General features: G+C 39.4%; 1 protein-coding gene across 4 annotated transcripts in view; it reads left to right on the forward strand.

Annotated features, from left to right (window-relative positions):
* Nucleotides 1-22,285, forward strand: part of LOC148673703 (protein unc-13 homolog B-like) — a 256,318-nt gene that overhangs the window by 95,538 nt on the left and 138,495 nt on the right. For all 4 annotated transcript variants that reach the window (XM_088630487.1, XM_088630488.1, XM_088630490.1 and 1 more), the window contains 4 exons: nt 5,640-5,757; nt 7,264-7,387; nt 12,246-12,319; nt 18,335-18,392. In XM_088630487.1, the coding sequence (XP_088486613.1) occupies nt 5,640-5,757; nt 7,264-7,387; nt 12,246-12,319; nt 18,335-18,392 (374 nt within the window). The remainder of the gene's footprint in view (nt 1-5,639; nt 5,758-7,263; nt 7,388-12,245; nt 12,320-18,334; nt 18,393-22,285) is intronic.

Genomic DNA, 22,285 nt, shown 5'->3' on the forward strand with positions numbered 1-22,285 from the left:
TTAGGATTTCAGTGGCAGAAATGGAATCTCTAGACAGCTGTGGTCAGTTTACTGTTGCAGTAACACAATCTATTGAAATTATACAATTTGCTTACATTTTTAATAGGATAAATACATTGGTTAATCATAATTTTATGTACTTTTATATTGGAATTCTATATACACCTGTGATTCTTTTTGCAAACAAAATTAGTTCCCAAAAACCTTTACGTACTGTATAAGGAAGATTTGTAAAAAGAAAAACATATTTCCATTATTTCTTATGGCGAACAAATTCGATCTGTTCCGGACGCCAAAAATGTCACCCCTAGCTTTACTTTTTTTCATATAAAATGACAAAAGAAACATTTATAACTAATATTAACACTGTGGTTTGTGTTTTTGTAATAAAACACTGCTTACCTAGTCAGGTGTCATTAATAAACATAAACTAACTACTTCATGTGCTTTGTGTAATTATACACCCACAATTTTCATTTTCTTAACATCTTTAGGGTCCATGATAAAGTCTGAACCAAAAATATTCTTACGAAAACTAAGAGCACAAACACAAAGCACAAAGCATGACACGGTGAACTGTATCACGTCTCTCCTGCCACTCGTATTCTCCAAAGGCTGTGGAGCCTTCTTCAGTGTGAGAAAGAGAGGAAAGTTAGCAGCTGATAAAGCATGGGATAAAGCTGTTTTCTCTGTGCTAGCTCTCATCCATAGTAGTTAGTTGAATGTGAATCATACACTCGATATGAAACATTCATTTCACCTTTGACGCCTTCCTTTTTCCTTTACCTACATGTGGCTGAGGTTTCAAAATTTTCCAAATTATTATAATATTCTGACGAATATTGGTACTTCGTGGTTTCTCAGTTGGCTTTCGTTGTTCAAAATGTGGGTAACAATTCACATGCTTCATAGTATCCAATTTTCATAAAAAGAACATTCCTAAAAATGTATGGTTGGCCATACAGTACTTTTGCATCTTCTGAATGATTTCGAAAAGGTCTGGCCTAGTTTTGTGTTTTCAGCATGTTCCATGTTCTTGATTGATTTGTGGGTGTCGGTCTTCGGAGTGAACGGTTTCTTTGTTTTGTTAAGAGTTTGGCTCTTTAGAGACAGTTTTGGTAGAAATGAAACCTCAGTGAGCGATGTCGCCTGCTATTACTACGGATTATAATCCGACATTCTGTATCTATGGAAACCTGAAAATTGGTAATTATCCAGCCCTGTTTTGGGTGAAAAAATAAAGACAAGCCCCCCTTTGATGAAACAATAATAAATGAGCAAACAGAATTTATTTTGACTGTGTTAATTCAAAGCTGTAGCTCTGCCATTCTTTCAACAATGAAAGAAGAATGCTAGGAATCCTGTGGTGAAGATAATCCATTTCTCATAACATCATTGTGACTAGAGGGATGTTTTGTCAGCCTGTATTCTGCTGCATTGTACTTGTAGGAGCTGAAATATAAAGTGATGGTCAAAAGGATGGTGCCAAATGACCACTGTTACTGGAGGGAAAATAGTCCTCTAAAAGGATACTACATTGCTGATTTTTACAGATAGTGTACATGTTTATTGTCAAAACAAAATGGAAGTGTGCTGTTTTTGTGTTACGTTACTGTAAACATTTTTTTTTATTGTAATAGCCCATCTGGAATGTACTAGAACATTTGCACATACACTGGCTGTTCTGTCACAGAACACTGATCACAAGCTACAGTAGTTCATCTTTGCAGATATAGATACAGTACAAACATTACAGGTAAAGAGTGAAAACTGGGCATTAAAATCCCTGCAAACTCTGAGTACAGGGTACAAAATATGCTGAACATTCTGTTTCTGTTTACTGCACTGGGGTTGCACATATGCTGAAAACAGAATTCCTAACATCCAGCAAAAGCTCAGTTCCAAAGCACACAGTCAGTCACTGACTACATGAATGCCAAGTCACAACATGAGCTAATGCAGAGCTTGACTGGAGACTTGGGGCATCCTGATGTCCACTCTCCACGTAGCAGTGCAGCTCTGAATTCTTCACAGACGTGGTGCAAAGTGAGTTGTAAAGGGATGTGCTGTACATCAGCTCAGAGTGGTGTCGGTTATGGGTGAAAAGAGGCTACAGATTTCAATATTTTCTTGGGTGACATTTGACTCAGTGATTTCATTCTTTCTTAGGACCAAAAACAAGAAACCAGTGTAGAGTCACACCCATCCTTGCAGGATGAAGGTCTTTTGCAGCAACGGTCAGTTTCAAACAGGTGTAGAAAGGGAGTACAGTACATTATGAAAAAAAACTTTGATATCTCTTTCAATACATTTTACCAGCACCACGGTTTGTCTTCATTAGTACTATACATAGTGTGGATACAGCTAGAACTATTCAGTGATGATACCATTTATTCTTTAAGAATTTAAGAAATATGAATTACAGTACTTCACATTTAACACAACAAGGACAGCTGCCATTCAACATAAGTAAATCAATCAATTTCTGTCAAACTCAGACAATACAACACAGAAGTTCAAGATTTATTCTGCTGCTGACAGCGTGTCTGGGAGGGCAGCAAGTGTCTGGGATCACTGTTTCACTCTGTCCCCACAGATATACCGCAATCAATCAGGAACATTGCTTAGCAGAGGACACTGCAGTCTAACAGATCGTTAGTGGTGTTTATTACTGGATTCTAATTAACCTGTTCAATCGTATCATTAATCTCCTTCTTCAACAAGGCAGAGTGTTCTTAATAGAAAACTAAAGGCCTAAGGCATGTTCTTCTTAATGTATCGTTGTCATTGTACTTAATGTAATGTCACCTTTAAAAGTTAAAATGTCCAATTAAAAAATAACCAAATCAGCCTGCAGATTGCTTAATCTATAAATAGTGCACATTTAAAACTATCACAATGCAAAACCACCAAAAGCATGGTTTCAGTTGATTTACTATAGTGCTCTTAGCCTGCTACTGCACACCTGCACAAGCTGGCCATCCATCCATGATGCACATTCACAACTAAGGTCATCTTGCCACTATTAGTGTGAAAGGAAAACTGCAACGAGGACCACTGCACAAGCCCTCAGCCAATGAGAGCGGCATGATATGTTGACCGCACAGCCATTTGTAATCTCTCATCATAATGAAGTGCCAAAACCCACTTAATCAAAATCAAGTCTCTTCCCCAGCCTAGCCCATTCTGACACGCTTACTGTAACAACTGCACTTGAATTAGTCTCCCACCTCTGCCAAGATGGAGGTGTGAAGGCAGACGGGGGTTAATCTACACAAGCTGTGACTGAATGCACTGGTGAGTAGCCAAATTGTGTGCATGTCTGTAACCACAATTTACAAACAAACTCTTTTCTGTAGCAGGTGGATTTTTGATTATTACATTCTATGGTAGAATTATCAGTAAGCAAATACCAATACCCCCATGAAGCCCTCATACTTCACTGATATACAGTATGAAGGAAACAGTGTACCTAGGAACGCATTCCCACTGAACCCAAGATAGAATTGTCACTGTTAGCACTGCTTCCCACAGAGCTCATAAGTGCAATAAGTGAAGCATTGCCACACTACAATGTGTAATCAAATTTGTTGGCAAAGTTTAACTCATACAGTTTCCACCATAGAAGCCAGAAACTGCAAATGGCAATAACCGACACCGCTCTGAGCTGATGGGTTATCAAACCCTAGATTATATACTGCAGTGCTGTGTACCTTTTAACAAAAATTGTTCCAGTAAATTGTCTAGTGGTATAAATGGGTGTAAATGCAAATCACTTTGGATAAAATAATTAGCTAAATGTTGTATGTCAAGTTAAAATGTTTCATTTGATCAGTATTTTCGCACCAGTTTGGTCAGAGATTTGTAATATGAAATTAAATCTGCCACCTTGTTCTTTATCCTGGTGCTATTGTGTCAAACCCTAACTGGACATCTAGATAGCTCATGCTTTTTTTCTGGTACTGCATGTATTTTAGGGTCTACTTCTGCAATAAATCAAATGTTAAATTAAATGTACTCTTAGCTATAATTTAGTTAGTTTCTCCCCTAGAAGACAATATCTGAGCCAGTTCCCTATTAATGCTCCAGTGAATTGGAGAAAGCTACAGGGTTATAGTGTTATTTCTCTCGTGTCAGTTGTTAGTGAGATTCAGTGTTTGGGTGTGGTAGGTGGCTGATTTGTAGGCTCTTGTTTTCTCAACCTGGGTCTACTGTTTTCCACCCCCACACAAGTGTAGAGAAACGAGTTATTATAATGAGTGGCTGGCATGCCTTGAAGGAGAAAAAGGAAAAAGTAGGTCTCTAATGTTTCTCTCTAGTGAAACTGACTAGACAGTATTTCAGGAAAGCTGGAATCCTGAATTATGATATCTCTCTCAGAACAAACCTCTGGAGAGCCTGGCACTTTGAGTTAAGTCTGCTCATTACATCAAGCTGTTAATGTTTCCTAGCACATGGGCTCAGAAATTTGACATGCCTGTCACATCTGGGAATTTTAGTCCCAATGGTAAAAGAGTCTGCATTAATTAGTAGTACTCCTTAATTAAAGTATTTATGTTTTTGACATTGGTACATACAGTATACTAAAGTGATATTTAACCATGGCTAAGCCTGATTGTCTATAACTAGAGAACTGTAGAGAACTGTATTTGTTCAGTTTTGCAGGGGTATGTAATCGGTTTTGGATGAATTGCTTTTGGTTTGGTAAAAATTAAAGCCGTGGCTTTATATGACAACTTTCCCTAAGCGCTTCAGGGGTTAAAATCTTTTATTCCCTATTTCTTTAGAATAACCATCGTGTAGTACAGAGTAGTTTAGTATAATAAATGTGTATAGCAATGATCATATTTTATTTGATGCGAAATTTCAAAGAACTGTGCTTTATTTTAATATCTAGTTGTAGCTATTTGGATTTTACAACGTATCTTTTTATCTGATTTTTTGACAATAATACACATCTGAAGCAACAGAATCCGTTTTTCCGCTTGAAAGGGGCAGTAAGTGAGTTGGGGGAGTGCCAGAAAAGCCCATGCAACAAGGCAGGAGTGGGAGGAGCCGCGGCGAACACCAGGAAAGATCGCTGCCCTGTCTGAGGGGGCAGGGGCTCCAGTGCGAGGTCGGCAGAAATAAAGGAAAAAGAAAAACGCACCACTTGGAACAGAGGTCTCGTCTGGACTGTCCCTGTTTAGTGGGGTCCAGACTGGAAGATAAGGAGAGTGAGGTCAGAACAGAAGAAAACTCAGCCTGCCCCGGTGAATCCTCACAGCGGGACAGGAGAAAAGAGAAAGAAAAAAAAAAGAAACAAAAAAGCGGCCTTAAGGCTCTCTCCACTGTCCCCTTTCGGGACTGGCGCTAGAAAGTTCTCTCCTTGCGGGGGTTCGCTCGTCCCTCTGGGGAGCTGCTCTGTGCGTCTTAGAGGGCTCCCACAGCTGTGGCTCATCCTGAGTGGGCCAGCCCAGCTGTGGTTGCTAAACCAGTGCGTCGCCCTTAATCCAGGGCCCCGCCTCCACACTGGCCACGCCCCTGCGTTCCGCCACACGTACGTTTCACTGATGGGGAGCAGGGCCTTGGTTTTGCTCTCTGGGCAGGGTCTTCCTCACACTGTGCTATGCGAGTCTTCTCCTTCTCTCTCTGTGTAGTGAGATCAACCGCCTGGACCTGGGGCTGATTGTGGAGGTGTGGAATAAGGGCCTCATCTGGGACACCATGGTGGGCACTGTGTGGATCCCACTCCACAGTATTCGTCAGTCTGACGAGGTGAGGCGGCCTTACTGAGCTTCAGTACGCACGAACAAAAGGGCACAAAGCAGACCTCCTATTAATTTGTCATGACAGTTTCACCTGAAAAATTCAAAGTTGAGCCATAAAAAGACATAGGCACATGCAACATCCCAAGATTTCATTTTAAAGTTCACATACTGTAACTGTACACACAGGTCACATGCTGACCTTTTTATGTAAATCACTGATGTAGTTTCATCTGCAATAATTGGATGAATTTCGAATTACAAAGTTCATTTGAGTCCATAACACATTCCGTACAGTTGTCACTCTTTGCAAAGTCTAGATGAGAGAGAGAGAAAAAAACTCCTTTTCTAAAAGATGTTAAATTGCTCTCCCTTCAAAAAAAAAAGGAATAGAAAATAGGAAGCTCTGAGATGCACTTCTTACTTAATGCTCTCTCTGCCATCTGGTATATTTAACCACTCACTTTGTTTTTCTCTATGCATGTGCTGTCAGAAGAAAGGCAGTGGTGTGTTTAGATTGTCTAGTGTATTCTGGATTTACAGATGAGGAATAAACATTCACAGAAGGCACCTGTCATCTCAAAAAGAAGCGTTAAGTTGGCTTTTGACTGTTTTATATTATCCAGTAATACTGTGCAGTAGAAAGGAATTTTCACTGAGTGCAGAAAAGTATCTCAGTGCAAATTAAGCTAAACTTTTTTATTTAAGCAACAGAGGCACTATTTTGGTTTTCACATGGAGCAATTATTAAGGACCTTTCATTTTAAAATTCTTGAGTGTTGGGAAGTTTTTTACTCAAAAAAAACAAAACACATGTAAACTTACAGCAGTTTCTCCACCTTATCTCCAAGTGCTAAAAAATATGGATTCTTTCTGCCTGCGTGTATTTATAAGATTCATTATTAATTATGTTTTTTCCAATTAATGGGTCAAAATGAAAGCACCTCTAAACAACTGACTTGAGGGAGTTTTTTTAACCAATGTCTTGGCTGTTACTTCACACTGCTGTAAGTACATGTTCTATGAAACTCATGGGATGCAAACAAACACAACAAGCATACTGTATAACATTGCATGTACTCATTAGTAAATGGATGTGAAATTGCCATTCAGCAGCTTATTAAGTTGGCTTGGAAGGGTTGCTTCTCGGAGTCAATGCAGAACAGAGGTGAAAGCTGTGTAATTGAGAAGTGGTATAGACTAATTGAAAGAGCCGTAAATGTGATGATCTGGAACACAAACTTCGTGAAGGTGTCAGTCGAGAACAGAACTGTTAGCTTGGAGAGAAGTGAGCTTTAGTGGTAAAAGTAAAAGCTCAGGATTGTTAAGAGTGGCTTGCCAGTGAGGTACAGGAAACCACTATAACCAGCATGTCTGCAGGTGAAGGTGCAGGAGCCAGTGAACTGCTATTTTATCAAGGCATTGGGAAGACATGTAGCCTGAAGTTCAACGCTGCGGGTTTCTGAGAGGTTCTTTGAGCGGAGACCTGGGTTTGCAGTGTTCTAACTCCCTGCAGGAGGGTCCAGGGGAGTGGGCTGCGCTGGACGCTGAGGTCCTGATGAAGGAAGACGAAATCTACGGTACTAAGAATCCCACACCTCACCGTATCCTGCTGGACACACGCTTTGAGCTGCCGTTCGGTGAGACACCTTCCTTCCTTCCCCTGTCTGTGTTTTGACTGCTGACTCAGCCATGTTGTCATCACTATGACTTTGTTTTGGCTGCTACTTTTAGCCAAAGCGACTGCCTGTCTTTACAGTTGCTCCTTTTGTTTTTGCTAACATATGTTGGTACCAGGGTATAAAGCTGGGTTTCCTTGTGGTACTTTGCTCAAGGATGTGACAGCAGCATCCTCAGTTGCGGATGGAATCCATGAGCCTTTTGTCGTGAGCATTGGAGTTGCTGGTCACAACAGGCAGAGTGTTTTCACTTGTCCTTACAGGTCATTTTCCAGTTCCATAAAGGGAATAAAAGAAATGAAAAAAATACCTAACTCCCATTGGGATACTAAATAAAGTCCTTGTGCGATTCCTGTTTGAGCAGTCAGTAAACTAACCCCTTTGCTGACTATCGTAAGGCAATGTTTAAACATTTGTTTGTGCTTAATAGCATTTTATCCTTTTAACTGTTCTCCATAGGTGTCACCCTCACAGTTCCTTTGTCTCTGTATTTGTTTACCTTAATTCATTTCATTCTGTTTTATTTTTTTTTATTGATTCTGCAGCGTCTATAGCCTTATATTACTCTTAGCACATCACTGTGGGAGAAATCAAACAAAAAGCCAAGAGATCTCTGAAACAACACAAAACAAATGCAAGTAGTCAACCTAGGCTAAACTCTCAGGTGTCCACCAAGAGTTCCCTTGCTTCCAGGAAGTAGTAGTTTTAAACTGGTACAGCTGCAACCCAGAGGACTACAAACGTTGCCATGGTTACAAGGGGGTATTAATATTTCCACCTCCTGATAGATTGGGATACCCCATCTATCACCTTGACACTTCCCTGTCTTAGTCCTGGAGTCCCACACATCTGCTGATTTGAGCCCCTTACTGAACTGAATTCCTGAATTGAACTAAAAACTCTTCTTCTATTTTCATCTTTTAACTTTGAGGTTGTGTTTGAAACACAGTACTTAAAAGGCAGCCTCTAACATGTTCAGGTGCTGAAAACAAAGCCTTGAAACTAATACTTATTACTAATTACTTACTTATTACTCTTATGTGAAATAAATGTTCAACCGTGTAACTGAGGGTACATTAGGTACAGCAAGCAACGGGTGTATAGTCTCCCCAGGACACCCAAGACTGGGAGCCCTGGAAGGCGTTCATGAGCAAGTTGAATCCTTTTCCTTGCTCTCAAGCAAACCTGGTTTTAAAGACACATATGAGGCCTGTTGAACCGCAGCCCAAGAGGCTCAAAATTGGGAACCCCTGTATTGTGCAAAGTGCAGCTTTTGTATGTAGACATGAATAATCCAGTGTGAACGTTTACCAGATCAGTTGACAGCAGGTTAGCGTGTACAGTGACGACCTGGTCAAGGTCTGGACAGAACACAATGAAGGGATAACAGTCATTAAAAAAGAGCAGAACGGGGCAGTGTTCACAAGTGCAAGTGTCAGGCAGAAAGGATTTAATCACACAGAGGAAAAATTCAAATACTTGATCAACTTTTGACTAGGTAAAAATCCTGCACTACTGGGAGAAGCCCATGACATGTTTGAGAAAACATTTAACATTGTTCAGCGCAGACAGAACCGGCTAGAGAAGAGGAGGGTAACACTGATCTTTTAGTTTTGAAACATATCGTAAACACATAATAATAAGCATTCTTGCTTAAAATCAGGAACCACACACTGGCTCACCACAGCCCTTTGTATTCTCTTCATGTTACACTGAGAAAGGCACGATTCTGTGCAGTTTATTAAACATTCTTAATGATGGAAATGTGTTTCTCTGCAATAGTCTGATTTAGATTTATGATACAGATGTTCAAATTAGCCTTTTAATGCTTACCAGCAATGAACTCCCCAGCTTTAATCACACTAAAAGAGGCCTGTGCAAAGGCCACACAAGACAGCTACAGTCGCACCAGATGTCACCAGAGGGCCTCAAAACTAATTTCTAGAACTTTACTGGGGGATTGTTCTACAAGAATTTCCTTATAACGTAGATGATTTGTGTGGGCATGCCAACTTAACACAGGTGCTTGAAATCTAATAGAACAGCATAAACGTTTCCTTAGAAAGGAAAGCCTTTTTATGGACTCACAGGTGAGAGGTGGCTGGTGAATCTTTTTCAAGCAGCAGTGGCTAAAGACATCACTGTGGTTTCAGAGTGATTTCAGACATGGTGAAAAAGGTCTGACCTTTAAGCCACCAAGGGCAATTACTGTATAGACTGTAGGACGTTTGGAAAGAGGCCGGTAGTAGTTCTTTGGCTACAGAGAATAAACGTGCGCTATCATGGATATCTAGGAACAGGATGGGCATGGGGGTCCATCAGCACGCTGACTCCAAGGGAACAAGCAGAGTTTAATGTCATGCTGGAAAGTTGAAAGGAAGAATGAAAAAATATTTTGGCTGTGGAGTCTTCAGGTGTGTGGCAACAGGAATACAAGACTGAGGGTGTGTAGGAGGACAACAAATAAATGTGAGAAGAGAAAGGGGGAGTGGGAGGAAATTGAAAATTGGACAGCCTTTCTCGCTTCACCTCCCAGACTTTCTTGTCCTCCTTACCCAAACCTCAATTTATTATTGCTGCTTTCTGTCATTCTGCCACAGACCTGAAGACAATTCCACAGACAAAATATTGTTTTCTCTTCTTATTTTTCTGCATTTCAGTGTGGACTAAGTCTCTGTTCCTGTATAGCAAAGAATATTAAGTAAGATATCCCATAGCTGTGTGGCTCCTAAATGGCTCATGTACAGTAGTAAAGGTGTGAGCTTAGGTACCGCTGGTTCGACCCACTAAGTGACTGAGACTGGGATTCCCCGAGCACTGCCAGGGTAAGTGGGTGATACCTTTCCAGTGTCCTCTTGATTCTTGGAGCCACAGTAACTCTGCACCTTACCAGGTGCTTTTAAGCTTTCAGAAGCATCAGTGGGAGACCCGTGGCTCCTCTAAACAGCACCACCTCTACTGTGTGGCACTGTGGAGCTTACATTGGGTCTAAAAGACGACTGGCACTGCCAGATGGGCGTGTCAGGGGAGTATGTCCACACATCCTCATTCTCTCTATGTCCAGTTGAGCCAATAAGTCAAATCTTAAAAGCTAATCGCTTTTGCAGACATCCTGTGAATGCTAACACTTGCAAACAAATTTACACAACAGTAAACACATGATTGCCTATTGATCACAGATGTCACTGGCGATTGGACAGCTGTGATGTGAGAAACGAGTTCTCAGTGATCCTCAGAAAGGTAGTGCATTAAGAATAGAGGTGCTTTTAACAAGGAGAAGGACATTTCACATGTCAGCATTACGAAACTGTAGTGCTGGGTGTGCTCCTTTTGTAACCTTTTCTCAGTAGAATAGATGTAAATTATATTCTTACATGCAGGAGAGTACAGTAGATGCTTTCATGTAACATCCCAGTTATGGGCCTTGTCCTATTAGAGAAGCTCTCTTATGTAAAGAAACGTCAAGTTATTGGGCTTGAATTGTCATCTTAATTGGAGCTCAAGGCATTAAAAGTACCCTATTTTTTGTTACCTCTGAACTGAAGACAAACTGATGCTATTTTTGGCTTTGCAGCAGGTATAGAACACAAAAGGAAATATTTCTGTCTCCTGTAAAAGTCTTTGTTTCCCAGAGCGTCTCTTAACATGACAGCCCCAGTGATCCGAACAAGGCTCATTGATTAATTGAAATGTCATCTGGGTTGAAACAGCTACACTCAGCTTACGGCAGCTCACTTCTATTAATAAATAATCATCAGACGTTCTAAATACCAGCCCCATGTTGCCAACTGTCCACATTCAAGCACACATTTGTATCTATTAAATGTGACAGTATGTATATTTTTCCATTTATGTTGTGTAGAAAATGCTTATGAAACATTATGTATTTTTTAATTATGGGTTGACTGTTTAGTTCCCCAAAAACATTTTGGTTTGTTTCTATATTTCTCAAGACACTAAGCTGGTAGTTTTTGCAGAACTCTCTGGAAGAACAAGGATGATGTTAGTAGTAACTGATAACTGAAAGTAAAGACTATACAACGAACACTAAGTCAGAGATGTGGAGAATGAATGTCGGGCAGACTTTTAAAAGCCCAGCTGCAGTCTTATGTGAAGCTACAGGACCGATACCCCCATTTCTTTATGAGAATGATGTAAAAGGTTAAGCGGTGGAAAGGTAGTTTGCTGTATGATGGCTTTGGCGTCTTGCTATTGAAGTTGTGCCCATAGATCTCAATTTTCCCAGCAGCCCCCTCTTTGATCTCCATCCTTTGATGGTGCTTTGTTTTAAGGCTTCATCAGGGCAAAGTTCCCCCTCGGTATGACCTTCATCCCAGGACTGTCATCCCTCTGTTTGTAGGGGGGCTCTTGTAGAACAGTCTTATGATGAAACAAAGCCACATGTGACTCACATGATGCTGCAGTTCCCAAATAGGTTGTATACAAATTCTTCAACACAGCTGCATGTAATTTATTTAGCATGCACCATACACCCGATTTTCAAGTCTGGGTTAGGCCCTCAAACATTGGTACAAACCAGAGCTTGAAGCTCTGAAAGCGTTTTTTTCTCTAATGCCATATTATTTAAAAAAAAATGCTGTTTCACACTGTTTATGAAATGCATGTTTATTTTTTTTTCTGCTCTTCATTATAATCCATTATAGTCCTGTATGGTTTTTTAGATCAGAAATGCCAAAAACCTATAGTACATGTATTTATACAACTTAAGTGTTATTTAATAATTGATATTACTCCCAAGTGCAAAGTACTGTAAATATTATATTGTTCAATGAGTACATTATTAACTTCTACTTTTCAGATATCCCTGAAGAGGAAGCCAGGTACTGGACCAGTAAACTGGAGCAGATAAACACCCTGAGACTGCATGATGAGGTACAGGAAACTCATTCTGCTGAGCTGGATCCCTGCTAAACATTGAACACTTCCCAGTTGCAGCTAGCCCTGCAGCAATCAGCATTTAAACTGCATTTCTAAATGCAAATTCTGAGTGATTGCATTCCTACATATATAATCTGACTTAAAAAGAAAATGTTTTTTTCCCATGTTAATCAGTACTTGGCAATTATCCTGAGATATTGTGAAGTGTGTAAAAAATGATCAATACCATCTGACTATGAGAAAACATGTTGTGACATGCATGTGCTTCTGAATTTGGATGTGCAAAAATGCATTATAGTCATAGAGGTTTCCTAGTTTTTAATAATACTGCAATTATGCTTCTGTTTAGAGAAATAGTAAGGGATCACAGGGATCCTTCAGTGTAATTCTTCTGTGAGGAACACTGTGGTGTGAGGTAGAATATAAAGGGCCTAATTATTCAGCATCACTGAACTCCAGCAGTTCAGTTCCCTTGTAATGATTTACTGTAGGAGGGACTAACTTAGGGATCACTTTTAGACAGTGACAACTACTACAGCTTCTCACACACTTGTTCATCATAGAAAAACCATAAACCTTTTTGTAGTAAACAATGCAAAAGAAAAGATGCAAGTATACAATTCATACACCCCTAGCACAGTGACATCATGAGTTAACATCGCTGGGCTGCAGATATATGGATTCCCTGCACTTGAATATTGTCAAAAAGGTAGAGTTTTCTGATGAAACTCTTTAACAAAGAGTAGAAGGGATTATAATGGATGGCAACCAGCACTGTTATTCCTTAATTGCTACAGCTCATTAGTTAAACAATTCTAATTTTTGTTGTACACATGCATTTTTGTTGAAAAAACAAAGAGGCAATGCTTAATTAACAGCAAGAAATAGTTACAGTTTTTTAGTAAGGAAGCCAAAATACAGGCTAAAACAGCACAACAGTACATTTTTTCACAGCTTAGGAAGTTAATCAAAGCTGGTGGTTTTGGTCTTACTGACTAAACAGTGACTGTCTGGAACTGTTGTTGAAAAGACTAAGAGAATATCATTGTTTTGGCAATGTGAAGCATTGGCTTAACATTAGTCTTCACACAGTTTATCTTAAGAAGATTCTGTTTAATCCATCTTGCTCATAACGTACATAACTCATTCATACTCCCACAGCCCTTTGTGTGAAGAAGTGCTGCCCGTTCTTGCTTTGAAATGCACTTCCACTTGTGTCCTCTGATTTGTGTTTTGCTGTTCTTCCTGATGAAATCCATTGGGTTGCACTCTCAATTTCGCCAAGGATTTTGAATGCTTGGATCGGGTCACCTTGATACCTGTCTCTCTTCCCCTCAATGGATTTTATAGTTTTCTGTCCTTTCCTTCATTCAGTAAACTTCTCTCACTCTCATAAGCCAATAAATAAATCTCTAGGGGAACCACTTTAATCTCGCCCCCTCTGTGGCATGACACATGGGGGCGTGTCCAGTGTGGGGGCGGAGCCCTGGTAGAAGGGCGACACCTTACCTTTGTAGTCCCAGCTGTCCCGGCTTCTAGATGATGAGCCACAGCTGGGCAGGTCCTTAAAGGGAAACTGGACACCCCCCGAGGGGACGAGCAGGGACACCCCCGGAAGGGGGGAGTTTAGCACGACAGTCCTAGAGGGAATTGCACTCGCGTAAGGCATTCTTTTTCTATTCTTTTTGCCTGTCCCAGCACAACAGTTCTTGTTTTGTTCTTGCCGTCCGCGCCCTGCTCTACCAGACTGGACCCCGCTAAACAGGGTCAGTCCAGTCTGGTCACCACTGTGCTAGCGGCTCTTTTTTTTTCCCCAGGCTGGACCCCTTTTTGCCTTTTTGTTTATTTTTCGCCTCTTTTTGTGTTATTTTTGGTCCCTGCGAACCTCTCACTGGTGCTTCTGTCCCCTCACCTGGGGCGTTGACTTTTTACCAGTGCTCGCCGCTGTGCCTCCCACTCCGCACTGTCACGCTTCTCGGAGAAGAGAGCTCCTTCCTCTTCCTCTATTTCCCATCAATCTGCTTTTCGCTCCCACTCTCCATGGAGTTCTTTTCCGTTGTCAATCAACTGTACTCCAGGGATGACCACTCTCCCAGTTTCTGCTCCTTACTCCGCTTCTATTCCCTTGGGACAGGTACCCCTTCTCTCCCTCCAACTTTCCAAGCAACCCAGTAGGATGTCATGATCGACACTTAAATTCAGAAGAAGAATATTGTGACCTGTAGTTAGGGGCACATCAGCAAATCATAAACTGCCCTTATTAAGGTAGTTAAGGTGCTGTGTTTTTTTCTCAACCCTGACTGACTACTGTAGGTTCATTGTTAGATTGCATCTGAGCTGTCACAGCCATTCTAGGATTTTTATAAGAAAAGGCAGATTGGAAATAGGGTGGTACTGTAGCTACAAAGTACTTTAGCATCCTGGCAAAGTTTTTTCATAATATACAGTACCCGTGATCGCATCTAATGATGACACAACCATACATTTTGAATAATCTCATTTTCTCCTGCCTCCTGCATTGTAGGTTAAAGTGTTTCAGTGAATGAAAGCTTGTAAAGGATGCAGGATGCAGGATTCATCAATCTGGCTGAAAGTGAAAACCACAACTGCATAACTTGCAAAGAACACAATCCCCTATGAACAGTGGATCATACTTTTGTTGCTTAATGTTCCAGACAGCAAAAGATGGATGTCTCAGAACTTTCATCAGTTAAACGCCAAAAAGACAGATGTTTTGATAGTACTTAGCAGACTAAGACTTGGGTGATCTGTCTCCTAAACTAAAAAAAAAAATACTTTGACAGATATTAGAAAAAAATCTAAAATAACTCCACAAATAAAAAAGGTGAAGTCATTCTTTTCTCTTCCTAATGCTGGTGAAGTATTCCATGGTTTTATCTCAGCCAAACTGCACTACCACAATGCTGTATTTGTTGTTGTCTCTAGGCAAGCCACACCAATGTTACAGCTCAAGCAGGTGCTAGAGTCCATATTTAAACAAAAGAAAACACTTTGTGAATTACTTCTGGAATGGCTGCCCTACACAGAATTCCCGTTAAACTTGGGTTTAATGTATTTTTTTGACTGCATACAAAGCACTCAGTGCTTTCACTCTGATCCTTTTTTTAAATTGACAATTTTAAAGGTATGCTAAGGACTTTTATAGAAGACTGCTTTATTAAACTTTCTTTACTTCTGTCTTTTGTAGCTGGTTAATTTGTTCTGCCACTTACTTTTGATTCAATCAATCAAATAAAATAATAATGTTAAATGTACATGAGAAAACGAACCTTAATGTCACTGGTAATATATTGGTGCCACATGCCAGAATCAAATTTGTAAAATACGTGTATAAAAGTTATAAATGGTTTTCTCCTCTGGAGTTAACATCTCAACGAAGAACTTCATTAAAAGAAAAGAGACAGACCAGATCATTACAGCAAAGGGACAGCCTCTCTATTCATATTGTAGGTTATGAATTAGCATTAATGGTTTTACCTAATTATACTTGACACCGAGTGTCATAAATTACTGCTAATTTATTAATCTGTGGTTCATTAGTGAAAGTATTAGATTGTTTTAAGCAAGATTCAGCGACTTGTTCCCTGTTTTAAATTTACATCGACCTGTACATGGTGCATAGTGCAAAACTTAGCTCAAGATTTTTATTGTAATTACAGATCAGCCCTTGCTCTTGTATACTTTCTTTGGAATAGAAACTAATACTCAAAGTCTGTCATATTTGAGTCATAATGTTGTGGTCTACATCATTGTTTTTTTAACTCCTTGAAACCGACCATATAATTGCAGAAGATCTGCCTTGAATTGTTTTTGGTGCTTCATCTTTCTCCCATTTTGGTTCAACAACGCTACTGCATGTCAGCATAAATAAAATTCCTTTGTAAATCAATATTTTTTCTTGCAACAATGCTTGGTACTGTAGTTATTGTTGTTGGTAGTTAATGGTAATTACCAAAAGGTATCATTGGCATATCTCCGATAATGCAGTGGTCCTCAGCCTTCATCCTGAGGCAACCCTATGTCTGCTGGTTTTTGTTTCAATGGAAGTGTTTATCGCCATTGATAATTGATCCCTCTAAATGATCTACTTCTCTTGCTTGTATACATGTTTTTGCTTCCTGCTTCAAGTTTGTTTTCCTGCATGTATAATTCTGTGCAGTCTTTCCTTAACGTCTTTCTTCAGCTTCTTTGCTTCCTTATCCCTGTCTAAAAGTGCTCTTGGCAGGGAATCAATTTGTGAGCAATACCTACAGGTAGGAATGACATTGTATCAGACACTACTACAGTGAGCGATTTCATCTTTTGTAGAGCCCCGGTGGTTTTCTGGTGTTCTGTAACTTGGAAATTTGTAGAGGGTACGATTTCAGATCCCATTTCACTTTTTGGCTGAAAGTCATATTTTAGAATTTTTAAATCAATTAGCCTGCAATTCAGAGTTCAGCTGGAACAAAAACTAGAGTACACAGTTGTCCCCCAGGACCAGGGTTTAGAAAAACTGATGTAATATATTTACATTTCCTTTAATCTTATTGATCACAAACCACATATCTGGAGTATTTCTGTAGCTTAAATTACAAAGGACATTAAGTTCTGTCCGCACTGGAGTCTGCATTGTTATTTAAATCGTTGGAAGAACATATTTACAGTGACATGCTTAGGGGGAACACTGCTTTCTAAAATGTAAAACTGTGAACCAGAATGGGTCTTCTTGTTCTGTACTGTGCAAGGTGTAACTCAAGATACATCCATTTCTTACTCTAGTCTGCCCTCTAGGTGGACTTTTGATTACTGCAACACGTGAAGAGAAAAGCAGTGTGCTTTTGTGACCAAAAAACTCAAAATGCATGAATCAGGATTTCACACACAAAATGAAGCTCTGCAGGTCAATCCTGTTTTAGCTGAATAATGTTGTAACCAAAGTTGTTGTAAGAGGAGAAAGGGAATATATCCTGTTCCTCTTATTGATTTGTAGTCAGTGAGTGAAGCTGGTAAAATCTTTTGATGCTTTGTAAGTTCCTGTGTAGAGATCTGCATGATATATGTACAGCATGTAAAACTCCCCGTGACTATCAAGACTTTGTTGCTGATATTTCTTTATATTCTGTAAGTTTTCTTGTTGGGCCTCTTTATGAGGGAGTATACATACTGTATTGTAATATTGTGTTGCAATATTACATTATTATCGTGTTGGAGGAAGTGACTAATTACTAAGGTAAATTCCACTTTCTCTTTCCAAAGCCAATATTTCCATAGCCAATTATATTGATGTGTATAATGAGAGAAAAGTGAAGAGAGTTTTAATGAAATGAGTATATCCTGCTTGGATACGAAGCAGATTGAATTTGCTATCTAACTTATCTCAGGAAAATTATTTTCCAGTAACTAACAGTGTCATCTGCTAACTCTCTCCCTGTTGCACTTGCGTTGGCACCTCTAAGGGTAAATATAGGTATGTTAGCATGGTGTGGATTTGTGAGGTGGGTTTCTATGCTTAAAGAAGAAAGGTCCAGTGATGGACAGAGGCTGTTTTCACATTGAACTGAAACAGCTGTAGCTCTTTAGTTTCTGGATTGCAGATATATTATATGAAACGTAGAGTAATTATTTTACTGACATTTACTCATTAATAAAGAAAATAAAGATCTGCTTTTCATTAGAATCTATATAGTGTTTTGCATTGCTATTTGCTCTTGTGAGTTGCTGATACAGTATCTTAAACAGTAATACCATATTAACAGCCCTGAAAACATTGTTAATGTTTCAAAAATAATTATTTAACCTTTTTTGTGTACAATAAAGATTGAGAAATCAAGTCAGCCTTGTTTTCAGTGTGTGTGTGTCCCTATGGTATATACTGCACACAGAATATCATAAGTGGAGATTGAAGTGAGTTTGATCTGGTGTGCAGTTCAATCATTAATTTGACCTCCTTGGTGATCCCGCCATCTGGTTAATCAGCTTGTCCCTGCCTCTCTCTGTCTTTTACAGTACTCACTGCAACAGGAGGTCCAGAAGAAGCCACTGCCTTCTGCTGCCTCCCAGTGCTGTAAGTCTAAATTACATCTTATGTGAACCTTATGAACCTACACTTGTATTTCTGAGTGTCAGGATTGCTTAAACGCAGAGGGAAAATGCAGTGCATCATCACTTACAGAACAGCTCTGGAGTCAAATGTGTTCTGATGCAGCTGATGTGCTTGTGCAACATGACTTCATAACCCAGACGTGCACAGGACAGTTTAGGTTCTGTTAAGAAAATATAGAATGGAGGATGTCCTGTGCAGAGACTGTGGAAAAAGACGCTTGGTTAGGCTAATAGCACACACAGTCTGGACTGTTTTATACATGCAGTAACAAAACAGCATAAACCTGAACCTGGAACTCTTTGTAGAAAGCCTATATTTTCTTGCTTAGATTGGGAAGGCAATATGAGCATAGATAGCGAATTTAACTTAGAAAATTGACACCCTATTTTCTTATTTTTCTTTGTTTGGTTTGCTTGTTTTCTTTTGAGTTGAATACAGCTTCTTTTGTTCTTTAACCTTCAGTAGTTACCTGTAGCACTTCAGTACCTTGAGTATCACAACCCTGGTTCCTTAGTCACAGATTTTTTTTTATTGTTTCTGACAAACTCTCAACTTGAAGCAATTCAGTCATTTAAATTTTTCTTTAGCTTGTTACTTCCAGCATATAGTGCCTTCCAAATGTATTAATACAGTGAAGTCTAAAACTCATTTTCATTGTGAAATATAATAATTGTTCGCATTGTGAAAAACAGGACTGCTAAGCACAACTCTTTTACGTATTTTGGACAAATTGATAACATTGAACTTTGAACATTTATTTGAAGGAGCAAAAGTATTGAGACAGTTGGCTGACAGGTGTCTCTTGTTTGCCAGGTGTTTGTTGTTGGGTAATTAGGCTCATAAAACAGCTGTGAGCATCCTGTCAACCTGTTTCACTTTGACTTCAGTGCTGGGAGTCTATAGTAAGAAGTCAAATTGAAAACAAACAAACTTTCTCTTAAAGAAAAGCAGACAATATTTAGACAATATATCAGATCATAGCACACAGTTTGGGCATATGAAAGCTGACAATTCGGGACATGATGCAGAATAAGAAAAAATGGACTGAGATGGCAGAACTATACAAGCTACATCCCAAGAGGTAAACATCTCAGGATGAAGAGCATAAAATTGTCTTGGAAGTAGAAAAGTGAGTCAAGACAATTTTGGGGAAAAAAAAGTTCTATGGACATAAGATACCAAAATAAACCTTTTCCAAATGTATGGAAAGGGTAAAGTGTGAAGAAAGAAAGGAACCAGCTCATCTGTGAAACATGGTGGGTGTCATGTCATGGCCTGGGCTTATACAGCCGCCTCTAAATCTGGCTCACTCACAGTAGTGATGATGTAACTAATAATGGTAAGAGTGAATGCTTACATTTACGGAAACCTTTTACCTGCTCACTGTATGTAGAAGAACATGCTTCCAGACATATTGGGCAGCACTTGACCATGCAGCATGACCAAGACCCCAAAGAAGCAAAGAGTTCATCAGACGGAAAAAAAAAGGGGGAAAATCTTGGACTGGCCCAGTCGATCTCCATATTAAATTGAAATACAGTGAAGCATGTATTTTACGTGTTGAGGTAAAAATAGACAGAACAGCCTAAGAGCTCAAAACTGGCTGAAGCCAAAGCCTGGAAAAACATCTCAAATGACTCCACAAAGTTTGGTGAGCTCAAAGTGTTGCAGAATGAATATAATTACTGCCTTAAATCAATATGCAAACAATACTGATTTTTCCTCTCAGATGTTTGCTTACGGTGGACATGTCCCAATACTTAAAGTCACAACTTGTTTTTGAGTCCGGAATTATCCATACTGTAATATATTGTACTTATTCATATTAATCTCATAATCATAAATAGAAGTCGCTTAACTGTTTTGACTTTGCTGTCCCAATACATTTGGCAGGCCCTATACTGTGCCTTAAGGACTGGGACTCTCTAGGTGGAGTAGAGTGTCTTGAGTTGATCCACCAAGAACTGAAACATGTTTTAAATGCATAAATATGTTTAAATGATTATGTTTAGCCCAAAATGTGTCTTACTACTTATGGAAAAACTGGGTCATCAAAAGAAACCTTGAACTAATTCTAATTCTAATTTTAGCTAATTTTTAAAGCTAAATTTGAGTAAATGTAGCTAAACAGTACAAAAGAAATCTATAAAACATTGTAGTACAAGAGCAGACAGGTTCCTTTGTTCAAAGTGGCTGTACTGTACAGTACGTCTACTCCTTCACTTGCCAGTTTAGTGTTGGCAGGGCTGGATGTTGCACAGATAAGCAATGTTTCTCACCACCACTAGATGACACCCTCTCCTTTCTCTATCATCTCTGTTGAAGGGAGGCAAGCTACTGTATATGAGAACAATTGCAAGAAAAAAATTGGCTTGTAGTCCTGCTATGATGAAAAAAGATTTTTCATGTTTTTCACCTACAGTATACCTTCTCTTTTAACATCCCTGCTCTGTGCTGCATTTTTTGCTTTTTTAGCCCCATGTACTGTATAATCAGTCTATATTGTACATACAGTATGTTGACATTGCACTAAGAACAGAAGCTGAGTGGAGACATACTGTACCCGTCTCAAACCTGAAATAAACCTGAGTAGGGCAAGGTTCCTTTTTCAAATTGTCTAGAGATTGCATAGTACTTTATTTTAGGTTTGTTCATAAGCTGTTCCATAGTGTCATGCTGCATCCTAATAGCATCTGAAAATCATTGCAAAAAGTGTGTGAAGGAGTACAATTTGTACATTCACCATTCAAGAATGTTGTCTCATGTAGCAGGCTCCACACTTTTCTCCATCAAGACAGAATTTAGTATTGGTGTAGTTGTCAAGTCACCCTGGCAATGCAAAAAAGTGCAGAGAATGTCTTTAGTCACAACATTTTATTTATTGGAATACTTTTAGGCATATATGTCAAGCATTGACAAATTGTTGCCTCCAACAGCAAGCTAGAGAGTACTCTTTCATACATTTTGCTAGAGCAGTTTTAAAACAAGTAAGACAAGTTTTTTATGAACACATGCTATTGTGAGTTACGGTAATTTCAAATTTCACTTTTTTAATGAAGGCTGTGTGCATCCTGACAGTTTTGTCAATTATTAAATTATTAAAGTCAATTTGAAAATAATCCTCAAAGTCAGCTGCAGTGTCATCAACCTGTCAGCATCTTTACCTATAGTAAAGACAAATTCCTAATGCACAAAAACTGTATATGGCCAATAAAGTGATCTTAAAAATAAGCAATAGTAATATAGCAGAATAAACAGAAAATATATACAATATCTATTGAGACTTTGAAAGTCAGTGAGTATCAATGTTTTACAATGTGGTATTTGTACAGACTAAAAACACATCCCACTTTTCACAGGAAGTGTGCTGCTCTAAATGGCAGCTTGAGTCTCTTGTCAGTTTTCTGATACTGCACAGTGGCGCAGTGTTAAGCATTGCTGCCTCAAAATGCTGGGTTCAATTCCGGACCCGGGGTGCTCTCAGTGTGTTTTATCTGCTCCCCCTGGGTTCCTCCAGGTGCTCTAGTTCCCCCCAGCAGTCCAAAAACACACCGGTACTGTAGGTTAATTGGCTTCTGGAGAAACTGGCCCCGGTGTGGGTGTGCCCTGTGATGGACTGGACCCCCATCCAGGGTGAACCCTGCCTTGCACCTGTTGCTTGCTGGGATGGGCTCTAGGTCCCACGTGTCCCTGGATTGGATAAAGTGGCTATAAAATAGATGGATCATCCATAAAACTACAAATAGAACAAAACAAAAATAGTTACAGACATGATATGCAGAACACTCAGGTTTAAAGTGCCGTTAAAGAGCACATTTAAATACTTGACAGTACTTTGCTGGAAAGAGACATTC

This window comes from Lepisosteus platostomus, chromosome 4 (assembly GCF_059453375.1).
Source record: "Lepisosteus platostomus isolate fLepPlt1 chromosome 4, fLepPlt1.hap1, whole genome shotgun sequence".
Taxonomy (NCBI): domain Eukaryota; kingdom Metazoa; phylum Chordata; class Actinopteri; order Semionotiformes; family Lepisosteidae; genus Lepisosteus; species Lepisosteus platostomus.